Below are 12,234 nucleotides of genomic sequence, written 5' to 3' on the forward strand. Positions count from 1 at the left end.
TGTTATTACAGGATGAACAAATTCACGACACGAGCTGACTACATTACTTAGTTCAAGTACATGCGTGCATGATTTTGTGCAAATATAAGTTGTAATTTTATGTCTATCTTTGTAATGATTCAATACTCGACATGGGATCCATTTTGCAAGCTTTATTAAAAGTAGTCGTCGTCGTACAGGCAGGGGTCAGAATCAGCAAACACAGCAACGTAGAACAGGCAGAAACGTGGTCAGAGACAGGCAGGGGGTCAGGGCAACAAGCAAGGTTCACAGTCCAGAGAGCAGGCGCAGGGTCGATGGGCAGGCAGCAAAGGGTCAGGAAACGTTAGGCAAACAAAGACAGTGACAGGTAATCCAACGGGGTAATAACGCTCAGTAGTGACAGCCGGGGCAAGATCAAGACTTCGCGGTGAAGTGGTGTGTGTGACAGTCCTTTATAGTCCTGGTTATGAGCTGCAGTTGGGTGTGGTGATTAGTGTGGTGTGCTAGGGTGGATGTGGCAACAGGTGATTGGTGTGACGTGAGCATGTGACAGACAGCGAGGATTGTGGGAAGTGTAGTCCGGGAACTGACAGGAGCAGGCGATGATCGTGACATAACGCCCCCCTCCCGGAAGGCGCGTCCTCGCGCCGTAAAAGGAACAGCTAGGGAGGGGGGGTGGGTGCATTGGAGATCTAACGGCAGACGGGATCTCCAATGCAGCCCCAGGGACTCAGGCAGCCACGGTGGGTCAGGTGGCTCGGGCGGCCATGGCAGGTCGGGTGGCTCGGGCGGCCACGGCAGGTCGGGTGGTTCAGGCAACCATGGCAGGTCAGGTGGCTTGGGCAGCCGCGGCAGGTCAGGCGGCTTGGGCAGCCACGGCAGGTCAGGCGGCTTGGGCAGCCACGGCGGGTCAGGTGGCCTGGGCAGCCACGGCAGGTCAGGCGGCTTGGGCAGCCACGGCAGGTCAGGCGGCTTGGGCAGCCACGGCGGGTCAGAGTCCATTAGTGGCCATAGGGGTTTATAGTCCATGGGCGGCCCTAGCCGTTCGGAGCACGCTGATGGTTGCGGCCGAGCAGGGTCCCCACCCACAAGCTCCCACCCCTAGGTATACTGCCCCCCCCCCAAAAAGTTCTTGGGGATTTCAGCGGAGCCCGTCGCAGGTTCGTGGGCAAGGAGTTCGGGTGGCGGCAGCAGGGCCAGGCGTGTGGGTGAAGCCGGCAGGGCAAGACGCCTGAGTGGTGCTGGCAGCGCAAGGAGTTTGAGCGGCGCTGGCAGGGCTGGAAGCTTGGGTGGTGCTGGCAGGGCTGGAAGCGTGGATGGCGCTGGCAGGGCTGGAAGCTTGGGCGGCGCCGGCAGGGCAAGAAGCTTGGGCGGCGCCGGCAGGGCAAGAAGCACAGGTGGCGCCGGCAGGGCAAGAAGCACAGGTGGCGCCGGCAGAGCGAGGAGCCTAGGTGTAAGAAGGGGAAGAATAGAATGAGCCTTCCTCTTCCTCCTCCTCCTCCTCTTCCGAGGATGAGGCGATGGTTCACCGGTTGGAGCGTGTTCAGGAGCAGGCTCACTGGCTGAAGCGGGTTCTGGAGCGGACTCAATGGCTGGAACGCCCCCCACATCCTTGAGTACTGCAGGGGCGGCCATCTTGCCCGTGGGCACTGGCAAAGCAGCCATCTTGTCCAGCGCGTCCAGGGCGCTTGAGTCCATAGCAACCGGCGAACTTGAGTGCGTTGCAATTGGCGAACCTGAGTCCATGGCAACCGGCGAACTTGAGAGCGTGGCAACCGGCAAACTTGAGAGCGTTGCAACCGGCGAACTTGAGAGCGTTGCAACCGGCAAACTTGAGAGCGTTGCAACCGGCGAACTTGAGAGCGTTGTAATCGGCGAACTTGAGAGCGTTGCAACCGGCGAACTTGAGAGCGTTGCAACCGGCGAACTTGAAAGCGTTGCAACCGGCGAACTTGAAAGCGTTGCAACCGGCGAACTTGAGAGCGAAGCGGCAGACTGGCTTGAGTGCGAAGCGACCGGCAGGCCTGAGTGCGAAGCGGCCGGCTGACTTGAGAGCGTAGCGACCGGCTGGCTTGAAAGCGAAGTGTCCGACGGGCTGGAGTGCGAAGCGGCCGGCTGATGTTTAGGAATACCAGCAGCTCGTGCTGAAATCAGCGGTGGATCAGCCACACTGGAACGCAACCCTAGCCGCTCTCTAACTGATCCAGTGACGTGACGATGCTCTGGGCGATCAGCGAAGGCGTGACTTTGTTCTGGGCGATCCGTGGAGACCTGAACTGTTGCTGTTGTGATGGTTTCCGCCATCTTGTGTGTGTTACCTGGCGCGGCGGCCATTACGGGATTCACCATGGTGTCGCATTCCTCCGCGACACCCACAGTAAACGGAGAGCCAACAGTCAACAATGTATAGTCGATAAAGCTGCTGAGTGACGAACGCGGTCCCTCTCGTCTTAGTTGATTTTGGAGAGGTTGGTTGACGCCGTCACAGAAGAAGTCAATCAGTGCACAGTCCGGAAGATCAGAGAGGTAAGCAATGTCCAGATATTCCTGCACATAATCCTCTAACGATCGCGTGCCCTGCGTACTCCACAGTAACAACTGATCAATGTCCATACCGTACAACTGAACTCCGGGAAAGCTGCTGGATCGTGGTAGTGGCGAAGTCTTCTGTAATGATTCAATACTCGACATGGGATCCATTTTGCAAGCTTTATTAAAAGTAGTCGTCGTCGTACAGGCAGGGGTCAGAATCAGCAAACACAGCAACGTAGAACAGGCAGAAACGTGGTCAGAGACAGGCAGGGGGTCAGGGCAACAAGCAAGGTTCACAGTCCAGAGAGCAGGCGCAGGGTCGATGGGCAGGCAGCAAAGGGTCAGGAAACGTTAGGCAAACAAAGACAGTGACAGGTAATCCAACGGGGTAATAACGCTCAGTAGTGACAGCCGGGGCAAGATCAAGACTTCGCGGTGAAGTGGTGTGTGTGACAGTCCTTTATAGTCCTGGTTATGAGCTGCAGTTGGGTGTGGTGATTAGTGTGGTGTGCTAGGGTGGATGTGGCAACAGGTGATTGGTGTGACGTGAGCATGTGACAGACAGGGAGGATTGTGGGAAGTGTAGTCCGGGAACTGACAGGAGCAGGCGATGATCGTGACAATCTTGTATAAATATATATGAATTACCCTATATAGGATGTGTTCCTTTGAGTTAATTAACTTTGTTTACGGGTTTTTATTCTCTTCAGCTTCAGCGTGCGCAGCTCAAACAGCAATGATTTAGTCATTAAAATGTTTACAGTAATATTAAAACTTTCATATTTTAAAAAAAAATGATACATTATTTTTAATAACTAGCTCTTATATTGTTCTTGTATTATATTCAGCAACACATGGTTTGATTAATAAGGATCACGAACAATAACAGATTTTTTTCTCAAATCATTTCATTTTGATAACAGTATTATTTGAGCTGCACGCGCTGAATGAACATCCGTAAAATGAAGCGCTTTAAGTTAATTAACTCAAAGGAACACATCCTATATAGGGTAATTCATATATATTTATACAAGATAGACATAAAATTACAACTTATATTTGCACAAAATCATGCATGCATGTACTTGAACTAAGTAATGTAGTCAGCTCGTGTCATGAATTTGTTCATCCTGTAATAACACGCCGAAACACAGCAACTAGAATTCACAATATTTTAATACAATATTGTATACAATTATAATCTTATGTAAATGACAGTCCCAGCAGTTATTAATGTTGTGCATTGCTGTTTGGCTGCCAGTGGTATGGTCCTTTCTGAATGAAGCCAATAATTCTGCCGATCTAACTCCTTTGGGATCAAATAAATGTGTAGTTCTGACGACTGTTGAAATGGCTAACAGCACCACATATCCCAGACATATTGTAAATATGTTGTGAACCTTCTGAGAGTGTTTCGTTGGCCTTCTAATTTTGCAGGTGCTGTACTGTTTCTTCCAAAATTTTACCATCAATTGCTTCAAAAACAGACATAATAGCTGCTTTCTGAGGTTGTGATCTGATCTGTTTTACCCCAGTGTAGCTCAAGGATGTGCTGATCGCCTTTCTGATATTATTAATTTTCTCAGAGAAGAAGGAAGCAAACTCACAGCATTTGCTGTCTGAGAGCATTTCACTGGGAATCTGACTTTGGGGGTTTGTTAGTCTCTCTACAGTAGCAAAAAGAGTGCGGGTGTTGTTTAAGTTTCTGTTTATAATATTTGAGAAGAAGGTCTGTCTAGCTTTGCCTAGTTCCACATTGAAAGCATGAAGAATATCTTTATAGATGTTATAATGGATTTCAAGTTTTGTCTTTCGCCTCAGCATTTCTGCAATGTCTTTTCATATTTTGCACTGCTGTTGAGTTTCTCCACGGTGCTTTTTGTCTGCCACTTTTCTTCCTGACTTTCACAGGAGCAATGTTATCAATAACATTCTGTACTTTTGAGTTAAAAGAATCAAGGAGAAAATCAAAAGAGTCTGCAGATATGCTTGGTGTTAAAGATATAGCCTTCATAAACAGTGCACTAGTATTCTCATTTAAGCATCGCTTTTTGACCGAGACAGTTCTAGCTTCAACAGTTGGAGAGATCAATATATCAAAGAAAATACAGAAATGATCAGATAGCGCTACATCCTTAATGACAATGGATGAAATGTTTAGACCCTTACTAATAATTAAATCTAGAGTGTGTCCACGATTGTGTGTAGGTCCATGTACATGTTGAGTCAGATCAAAAGTATTCAAAACAGTTATGATTTCTTTTTGCCATATTGGATTCTGAATTTTCTATGTGGATGTTAAAGTCCCCAGTAATAGCAAAACAGTCAATCTCTGAGGAAATTGCTGATAACAGTTCTGTAAAGTCCTCCACAAAGGCTGGAGAGTATTTTGGAGGCCTGTAAATAACTATAAGTAGAATGCGTGGAGCACCTTTTAACACAATACCCAAGTATTCGAAAGACAAGTAATCACCAAATGACACTTGCTTGCATTGATAGACATCTTTAAATAGAGCAGCAACACCTCCACCTCTCCTAATAGCTCTGCAGACACTCATAAAAGTAAAGTTAGGAGGGGCTGTTTCATTCAGGATTGTTGAACTGCAACTGTCTTCAAGCCATGTTTCATTTAGAAGCATAAAATCTAGGTTGTTTGTGGTTATTAATTCATTGATGAGAAGTGATTTATTTTTAAGTGAGTGGATGTTTAAAAGTGCTAACTTAACAGTCTTACTTTCTGTCTCTATAGTAATCTTAGTTCGACGTGTAATAGGCAGCAGATTAAATGGGTTTGCCAAACGGTTTGAGAAGGCCTTAGGCTTTCTATCATGTAATAAAGCAGAAATAGAGAAAGCAACAGGCACACTGGGTTCCCGCATGTTCTGTAAACATTTGATAAAGGCACTGTTATCATAGCGGGGACCCGACACACATCACTCCAAAATGGTGGAAACGCAGGGCCGCTTGCTGGGCGCCGGTGTTTCAATGGAATGTTCTGTTGACTGTCGCTTCTTGTTAGTGTATATTCTTTGCCTAATGTGTCAACACTCAAACACCACTTGCACCATGTATATCATGCAATCTGATACCTGTTCCCTTTCCCAAACAAAAGAACATCAAGTTCTACTGAACAGCAGCATAAGGCACAAGTAAGAAGTAACAGGTTCACATAGTCACAGAGTAGGATTCAGTCAACAAATTACAACAAAATATAAATTACCAAAGAAAGGAACACACACACTGCATGACTCTCAATGAAGTACACCAGATAGCTTTTAAACAGGCAGTGTGGCAGTGATTGGATGAGGCCATGTCTCCTTAATGATGATTGGGAGGTGACAGTGGCCCTCCAGGACCGAGTTTGCCCATCCCTGGTCTATAGTCACCTTTTAGTGATCTGGTAGACTTTTTCATTTTTGTTTTGTGGCTGTCTCAGCAGCCTCTGGGAGCTGGTCAATGTATTTCCATTTGTCTCTTGTTGCTGAAGATTTTACTTTCTTATCTTTTTCTCTGAATTGTGCTGTGATTTTTTTTTTCTTTTAGCCTTATTGACTAAGTAAGAGTTTTTTAGTTTCCTCCTTTCTTTGATGGTTTTCTGTGTTGCTTCTGAGATCCATTTTGCTTTTGCTTTTTTTTTCTGGGAACTAACATGGCTTTTCTGGCTTCTCTTATCACTTGATTTAAAGTATTGATGGATATTGCTGTTGTTTTGTCTTCAAGAATGGTGAAGCAGTTCCTCAGAGCGATGCCAAATTCTCTCTTTATCAGGGGGTCTTTAAGCTTTGATATGTCAAAGCATTTACACCTACTCCAGTTATCACCTTTCTCAGCTTGAGAGTCAGCTTCGCCATAAGGAGGTTGTGGTCAATGCGTTTCGCGTTTGCCAATGACAATGACAGGATCTGTTTTACTCTGGGTTCTTCCGTCTGGAGATGTCCATGTTAATTTGTCAACATTTTTGTGAGTACAGAGGTGCTGCCAATGACTTATTTATTTTAAAATATCCAAACAATTGTTTATTGAATGTAAGTTATTTCCTAAACAGAAGTTGATGAGGTGCTAGCCATTATCTGTGCATTTGCCCAGGGCATGCTTTCCCATTGTTCTTTCTGTGTCTTTATTGTTGTTGCTAACTCTTGCATCCAAATCCCCTATGATGAGTAGTATATCATGTCTTGGGATAAGAATGGAATTGGCTGTAGAATCCCTCTTTAATTTTTTCATCTGCATCATTGGTTGGTGCATATGTAATGATAATGGGCACTTGACGTTCATTCTTACCTACAGTAAACATTCATTAATTACTTTCCATTGTAATACTGACTTGACCTTGTTTTTGCTTATGATGATGGCTACTCCTCCTTCTCTCCCTGACCAGATGATATTTTCCCCTATGCTGAGTTTCCCTTTTCTGACATTGAGTCTGTATTGCGAAGTAGGCTCAGATTGTAATGATTCATTTCAGTCACTGTTTGTGCCAACTTTCCAGAGTTTGTACATTCCAGCAGCCAATTCTGATGTGAGATCTGAGTATCAAAAGTACTGCTATCAGGGTGGGAGCATCCTCTTGGCTTCGACCCTGTCCTTTATTGGTTTATTTATCTAGTCTGCTTTACTTTGGCATCCCTAAATACAGCTATTTTCCCTTGTTGGCATTTTCATAGCACATTTTCACTTAGGGGAGATCACTTTGCTGAATTCGTGTTCAGCACAGGGAGAGGGAAGTTCCGGCCTAGAGGGTCATCTCAGCCAATGAGGACAGAGGGGCAGTGGCTCTAGCCACCAGGCCACCCCCTGTGCACATTACATTTACATTACATTACATTTAGTCATTTAGCAGACGCTTTTATCCAAAGCGACTTACAAATGAGAGTAGTAGAATCAATCAAATCAACATGAGAACAACAGTATGTAAGTGCTGAGTGAAGTCATAGTTATGTCAGTAAAGTGCTCATAGCGAAATTTTTTTTTTTTTTTTTTTTTTTTTAAATAAATACACAAATAGATAGGAGAAGAATATTAATCAAGGTAAGTGCTACTACTACTGGGTCAAGTGCTGACGAAAAAGATACGTCTTTAGCATTTTTTTGAAAATGGCTAGAGACTCAGCTGCTCGGATAGAGCGTGGTAGGTCATTCCACCAGCCAGGAACAGTCCCGGAGAAGGTCCGTGAGAGTGATTTTGTGCCCCTATGTGATGGCACCACAAGGCGCCGTTCACTTGCAGAACGCAAGTTTCTGGAGGGCGCGTAAGTCTGAAGTAGTGAGTTAAGGTATAGCGGTGCAGAGCCAGCGGTCGTTCTGTAGGCAAACATCAGAGCCTTGAATTGGATGCGAGCAGCTACTGGCAGCCAGTGCAGACTGACGAAGAGAGGAGTGACGTGCGCTCTCTTCGGTTCGTTGAAGACCAGTCTTGCTGCAGCATTCTGGATCAGTTGCAGAGGCTTGATAGTGCATGCTGGAAGGCCAGCCAAGAGAGCATTACAGTAGTCCAGTCTGGATAGAACAAGAGCTTGGACAAGAATTTGTGTGGAATGTTCCGATAGGAAGGGTCTAATCTTCCTGATGTTGTACAAGGCAAATCTGCAGGACCGGGTCGTTGCTGCAACATGATCTGTGAAGGTTAGACAATCATCCATCACCACTCCAAGGTTTCTGGCTGTCCTGGAAGGAGTGATGGTTGAAGACCCAAGTTGAACTGAAAGGTTGTGATGAAGTGTTGGGTTTGCACCGATCACAAGCAGTTCCGTTTTTGCAAGGTTGAGTTGGAGGTGGTGGTCCTTCATCCAGGCAGAAATGGCTGTCAGGCAGGCTGTGATGCGACCAGCAACCGTCGGATCATCTGGTTGGAATGAGAGGTAGAGTTGTGTGTCATCAGCATAACAGTGATAGGAGAAACCATGATCCTAAATGACCGATCCTAGTGATGACGTGTAGATGGAGAAGAGAATTGGTCCAAGCACAGAGCCCTGAGGTACCCCAGTAGCAAGATGATGTGACTTGGACACCTCACCTCTCCAAGATACCCTGAAGGACCTACCTGAGAGGTAAGACTCGAACCACTGGAGCGCGGTTCCCGTGATGCCCTTCGACATGAGTGTAGACAGGAGGATCTGGTGGTTCACTGTGTCAAAGGCAGCAGACAGATCCAGCAAGATGAGTACTGATGATTTTGAAGATGCTCGTGCCAGTCTCAGGGCTTCAGTGACTGAGAGCAGGGCAGTCTCAGTTGAGTGGCCACTCTTGAAACCAGACTGGTGGTTGTCAAGGAGGTTGTTCTGTGTGAGATAAGTAGACAGTTGGTTGAATACAACTCTCTCAAGTGTCTTAGCAATGAAAGGAAGAAGGGATACTGGTCTGTAGTTTTCTAAAAGTGCTGGATTCAGAGTGGGTTTCTTAAGCAGTGGGGTAATCCTAGCCTGCTTAAAAGCTGTGGGAAATGTTCCAGTGTGAAGGGAGGAATTGATAATGTGAGTGAGTGCAGGTAGAATTGAGGAGGAGATGGCCTGAAGAAGATGAGTGGGGATAGGGTCTAGCGGACAGGTAGTGGTGTAAGGCTTGATTTTCCTGCTAAACAAAAACTGAGATAAAGCGTCCTGCAATAAAGTAATAAAACTTTAATCTGGAAAGAAGATCTCAAAGAAGTAGCAATGGACAACGCCTCGCCCTAACCCCAAAAGGACAACGCCTCCCCCACCACACACACACACACACACACACACACACACACACACACACACACACACCTCCCCTTCCTCTGGCTCAAGTCACTGAAAGTTATTCAAAACATATAATGTAACTTGTGTATCTATTGTTTTTCCCTTTTCATGTTTGGTATTATTTAATTTGTCTCAGTGCGATTGGTAAAACGGTCTCAATTTCACAGCAGTCACTAGTATCATGAAGAAGATTGAAAACTAAGGAAAATTCTGTCCTCTTTTGGGTGGTGCCGTTTGTGAAAACCCACTCCTCTCCCCCAAAACAGGTGTTGGTGTAGTAAATATTTACAACCCTTTTGTTCTGGTCTGGTATAAAAGGTAAAGAGCAAAGCAGTCAGGGGGGACCTTCTGTAACCAGAACCCCCATACAGAGATGGGTGAATGTCTGAAGACATTCATGTATCACTGTGTGTATATGCATTTCTTTGAGTAATCGATGTTATGCATTTATCATTTCTGAATTGGCTTTAATTGGTTATGTGTGTAATTGACACGATACACTTTTACCTGACAAATAAAATGTTATATTTGATTTACTCTGGATTCTCCTGATATCATTATTACCAGTAAATTATGGGAGGCTAATGCTACCGTAAATCTGTGTCCAGGGTAAAACAAACTGAAGGCGCATGAATGAAGGAGCAGTAGGCACTTCATCTGAAGACCTTTTGATTTCTGTTTACCGCTGATTTAGCAAGTTGTATGGAAGTGGCTAAATTAAAATACACTTTTGTTCGAGTGAGCAGTAGGCAACCGACTAAAGGTATTAGCCAACTTATTACACCCTCTGACGAAGATCAGACTGGCGAGTTTATGTCCGTGAGTTTACCGCGAAATCCCGGGGCGAGTATCTCTGTGCGGCATCGGGTCCCTAATGACTGAACAATTGAAATATGGAATATCCAGAATCATCAAATATCTAAATTAATGCATAACTAATGATGAATTTCTAATTGGAAACACAACCTAAGTGTAAGAATCATTTGAAATTGGAGTCAGATTAAGCGAGTGAAATTAAGTGAACTTAATAGAGACGCTGAAAAGGCATACACGCTTAAACCTTCCCTGTCCTGTGGGAAACCGTCATTGGACCCATTAGGTGGGCCTTACAAAGTGGTGACGTTCCCTCCGTGATCTCCCATATCCTGTTGGCGAGTGTCTTTTCAGTGGAAAATTGGGATTTGCAACAAGTAAGAGGCTTGATCATCTTCTCTTTCTTCAGCTGTGGTAAGTCCATTCTTATTTGCCTTTTAGAAGTATTGAGGGAAAGATAATTGCATCCTACACATTCGTAGAATGGGTCGGCATACCCATATTTAAGACCGGAGACCGAAATCCGGTGGGGCTGGAGAGTTAGACAACCACATGTTATCAGGGACATGATAGCGGCAGCGTATATGAGAAATGATATCCCTTGCTTTAAACTTTAAAGATCTCCTTGTTTGCCCACGCAGCAAGAGATTAACCTTAAATTGGAATAACATCATCCAAATTTTATTCTGGTATTCAACAGAGGGCTGTAAATTGAAACCTAAATTCTGAGGTAAAGAATCTCGGCTACATGTTTATTTGTCTTGCTGCAACGACGTTGCAATACTGAAAATAAGCAAATGGTCACGTTGTGAAAAAATCTTGTGATTGGATAAGCCAAAAGATAACAAGGGAGAAAAATCTCACTGAAATCCTTTGTGTGTGGAATGTAAAGCTGGACAAAACAATGTTGTAAAACTAAAAAGTTTTCAAAAGAAAAGATTTGGGTATATTTCTGTCTCAGTCCTAGAGAACTGCTGCCATGCAGAAGTCCTGGAGAGACTGCAATTAGGAAAATATACTAAATGTTAAAACTGATGTATATAATGATAATTGAGAGACCTTGTAACCAAGCCTGAGGGATTTCACCCTATTCAGAGGACATGCTCAGCTTGTCTTTGTTTCATAAAAGAAATTTAGCCAAAGAATAAGATTAATTACATCACTTTGAAATTGTTCAAGAGGTGCTAAGAAGGTTTACGACTGATACCATAAATAGTGTAAACAGCACTGGTTAAGGCTCAGTCTTATAAAACATATCTTTTACCTTGGTCTTAGTTCAGACCTTAAAATTACTGCACTCTTGTATGTTGTTCAGTATCTCAAAAGAGACTGAAAAAAACAAACCGACCAACAATTAATCTTTGTGCTCTCAATCAGACGTGTGTTTGTCCAACCTTTATTTTCATATCCAAATAGAGTCTCAGGAGAATGTCTTAGCCCAAAAATAAGAAAATTGTGTCCAATTCTATATTGTTGTCACAAAAATCTTAAAATGGAGCAAATGATTTGACCCAATATTCACAGCATCAAAGTCTATAACTGTTTCCAGTTTAGCCTGTTGCTGTGAACACAAAGCAATGCGATCACAGCTGTAGCTACAGGGCCAGATGCCTTCTAAAAGATCAGTGAGGTGATAAGTCACTCTTCACAAATTACTCAGCCAAGACCCTCTTGATACCAGCAAATAAAATTATTTTTAATTTATACTATTTTAATATAATATAATTTATATTATGATCACATCATGATATATTATATTATGATGGCCAGGGATGGCCTTTAATCTCATGATGATTCAAGCAATGGCTTGGAAGAAGAAAGAATTTTGGAGAGGAGCAGAAGGAAATAGAATGTAGTAAGATGGAACCAGAATGAAGACAGAAGTTGGGAGCACTATCAGTGCTGAAGAGAATTATGAGGAATCCATGGAAGGATTCAAATTTGTAATTGTGTTAGACACATTGTTCTCACAGAACACACATTCTAGTTGTTTGTGCTACATGTGCACCTAGACTAGTTGAATTTATTCTTTAAAACACATGACTGCCTTACTGTAAGTGATGCGTTGACACACTTAGGTTTGAGGTTAGATGCTATGCATTTTAGACCATGTGTCTTGTGTAAGTTGGAATAACTAGTACTGAAATAGTACAACATGTGTGTCTGTGTTAAATTTGTTTGTCTCCTAA

General features: G+C 44.2%; 1 protein-coding gene across 1 annotated transcript; it reads right to left on the minus strand.

Annotated features, from left to right (window-relative positions):
- Positions 1-7,438: 7,438 nt before the first annotated feature.
- LOC125244450 lies at positions 7,439-10,096 on the minus strand. The gene is made up of 3 exons (XM_048154532.1): positions 10,062-10,096; positions 8,554-9,080; positions 7,439-8,355 (listed from the first exon to the last, which is right to left on the minus strand). The coding sequence occupies exons 1-3, from the start codon at positions 10,094-10,096 to the stop codon at positions 7,556-7,558; spliced, it is 1,362 nt and encodes a 453-aa protein (XP_048010489.1). The 3' UTR covers positions 7,439-7,555.
- Between the last annotated feature and the right edge of the window lie 2,138 nt (positions 10,097-12,234).

This window comes from Megalobrama amblycephala, linkage group LG14, assembly GCF_018812025.1.
Source record: "Megalobrama amblycephala isolate DHTTF-2021 linkage group LG14, ASM1881202v1, whole genome shotgun sequence".
NCBI lineage: Eukaryota > Metazoa > Chordata > Actinopteri > Cypriniformes > Xenocyprididae > Megalobrama > Megalobrama amblycephala.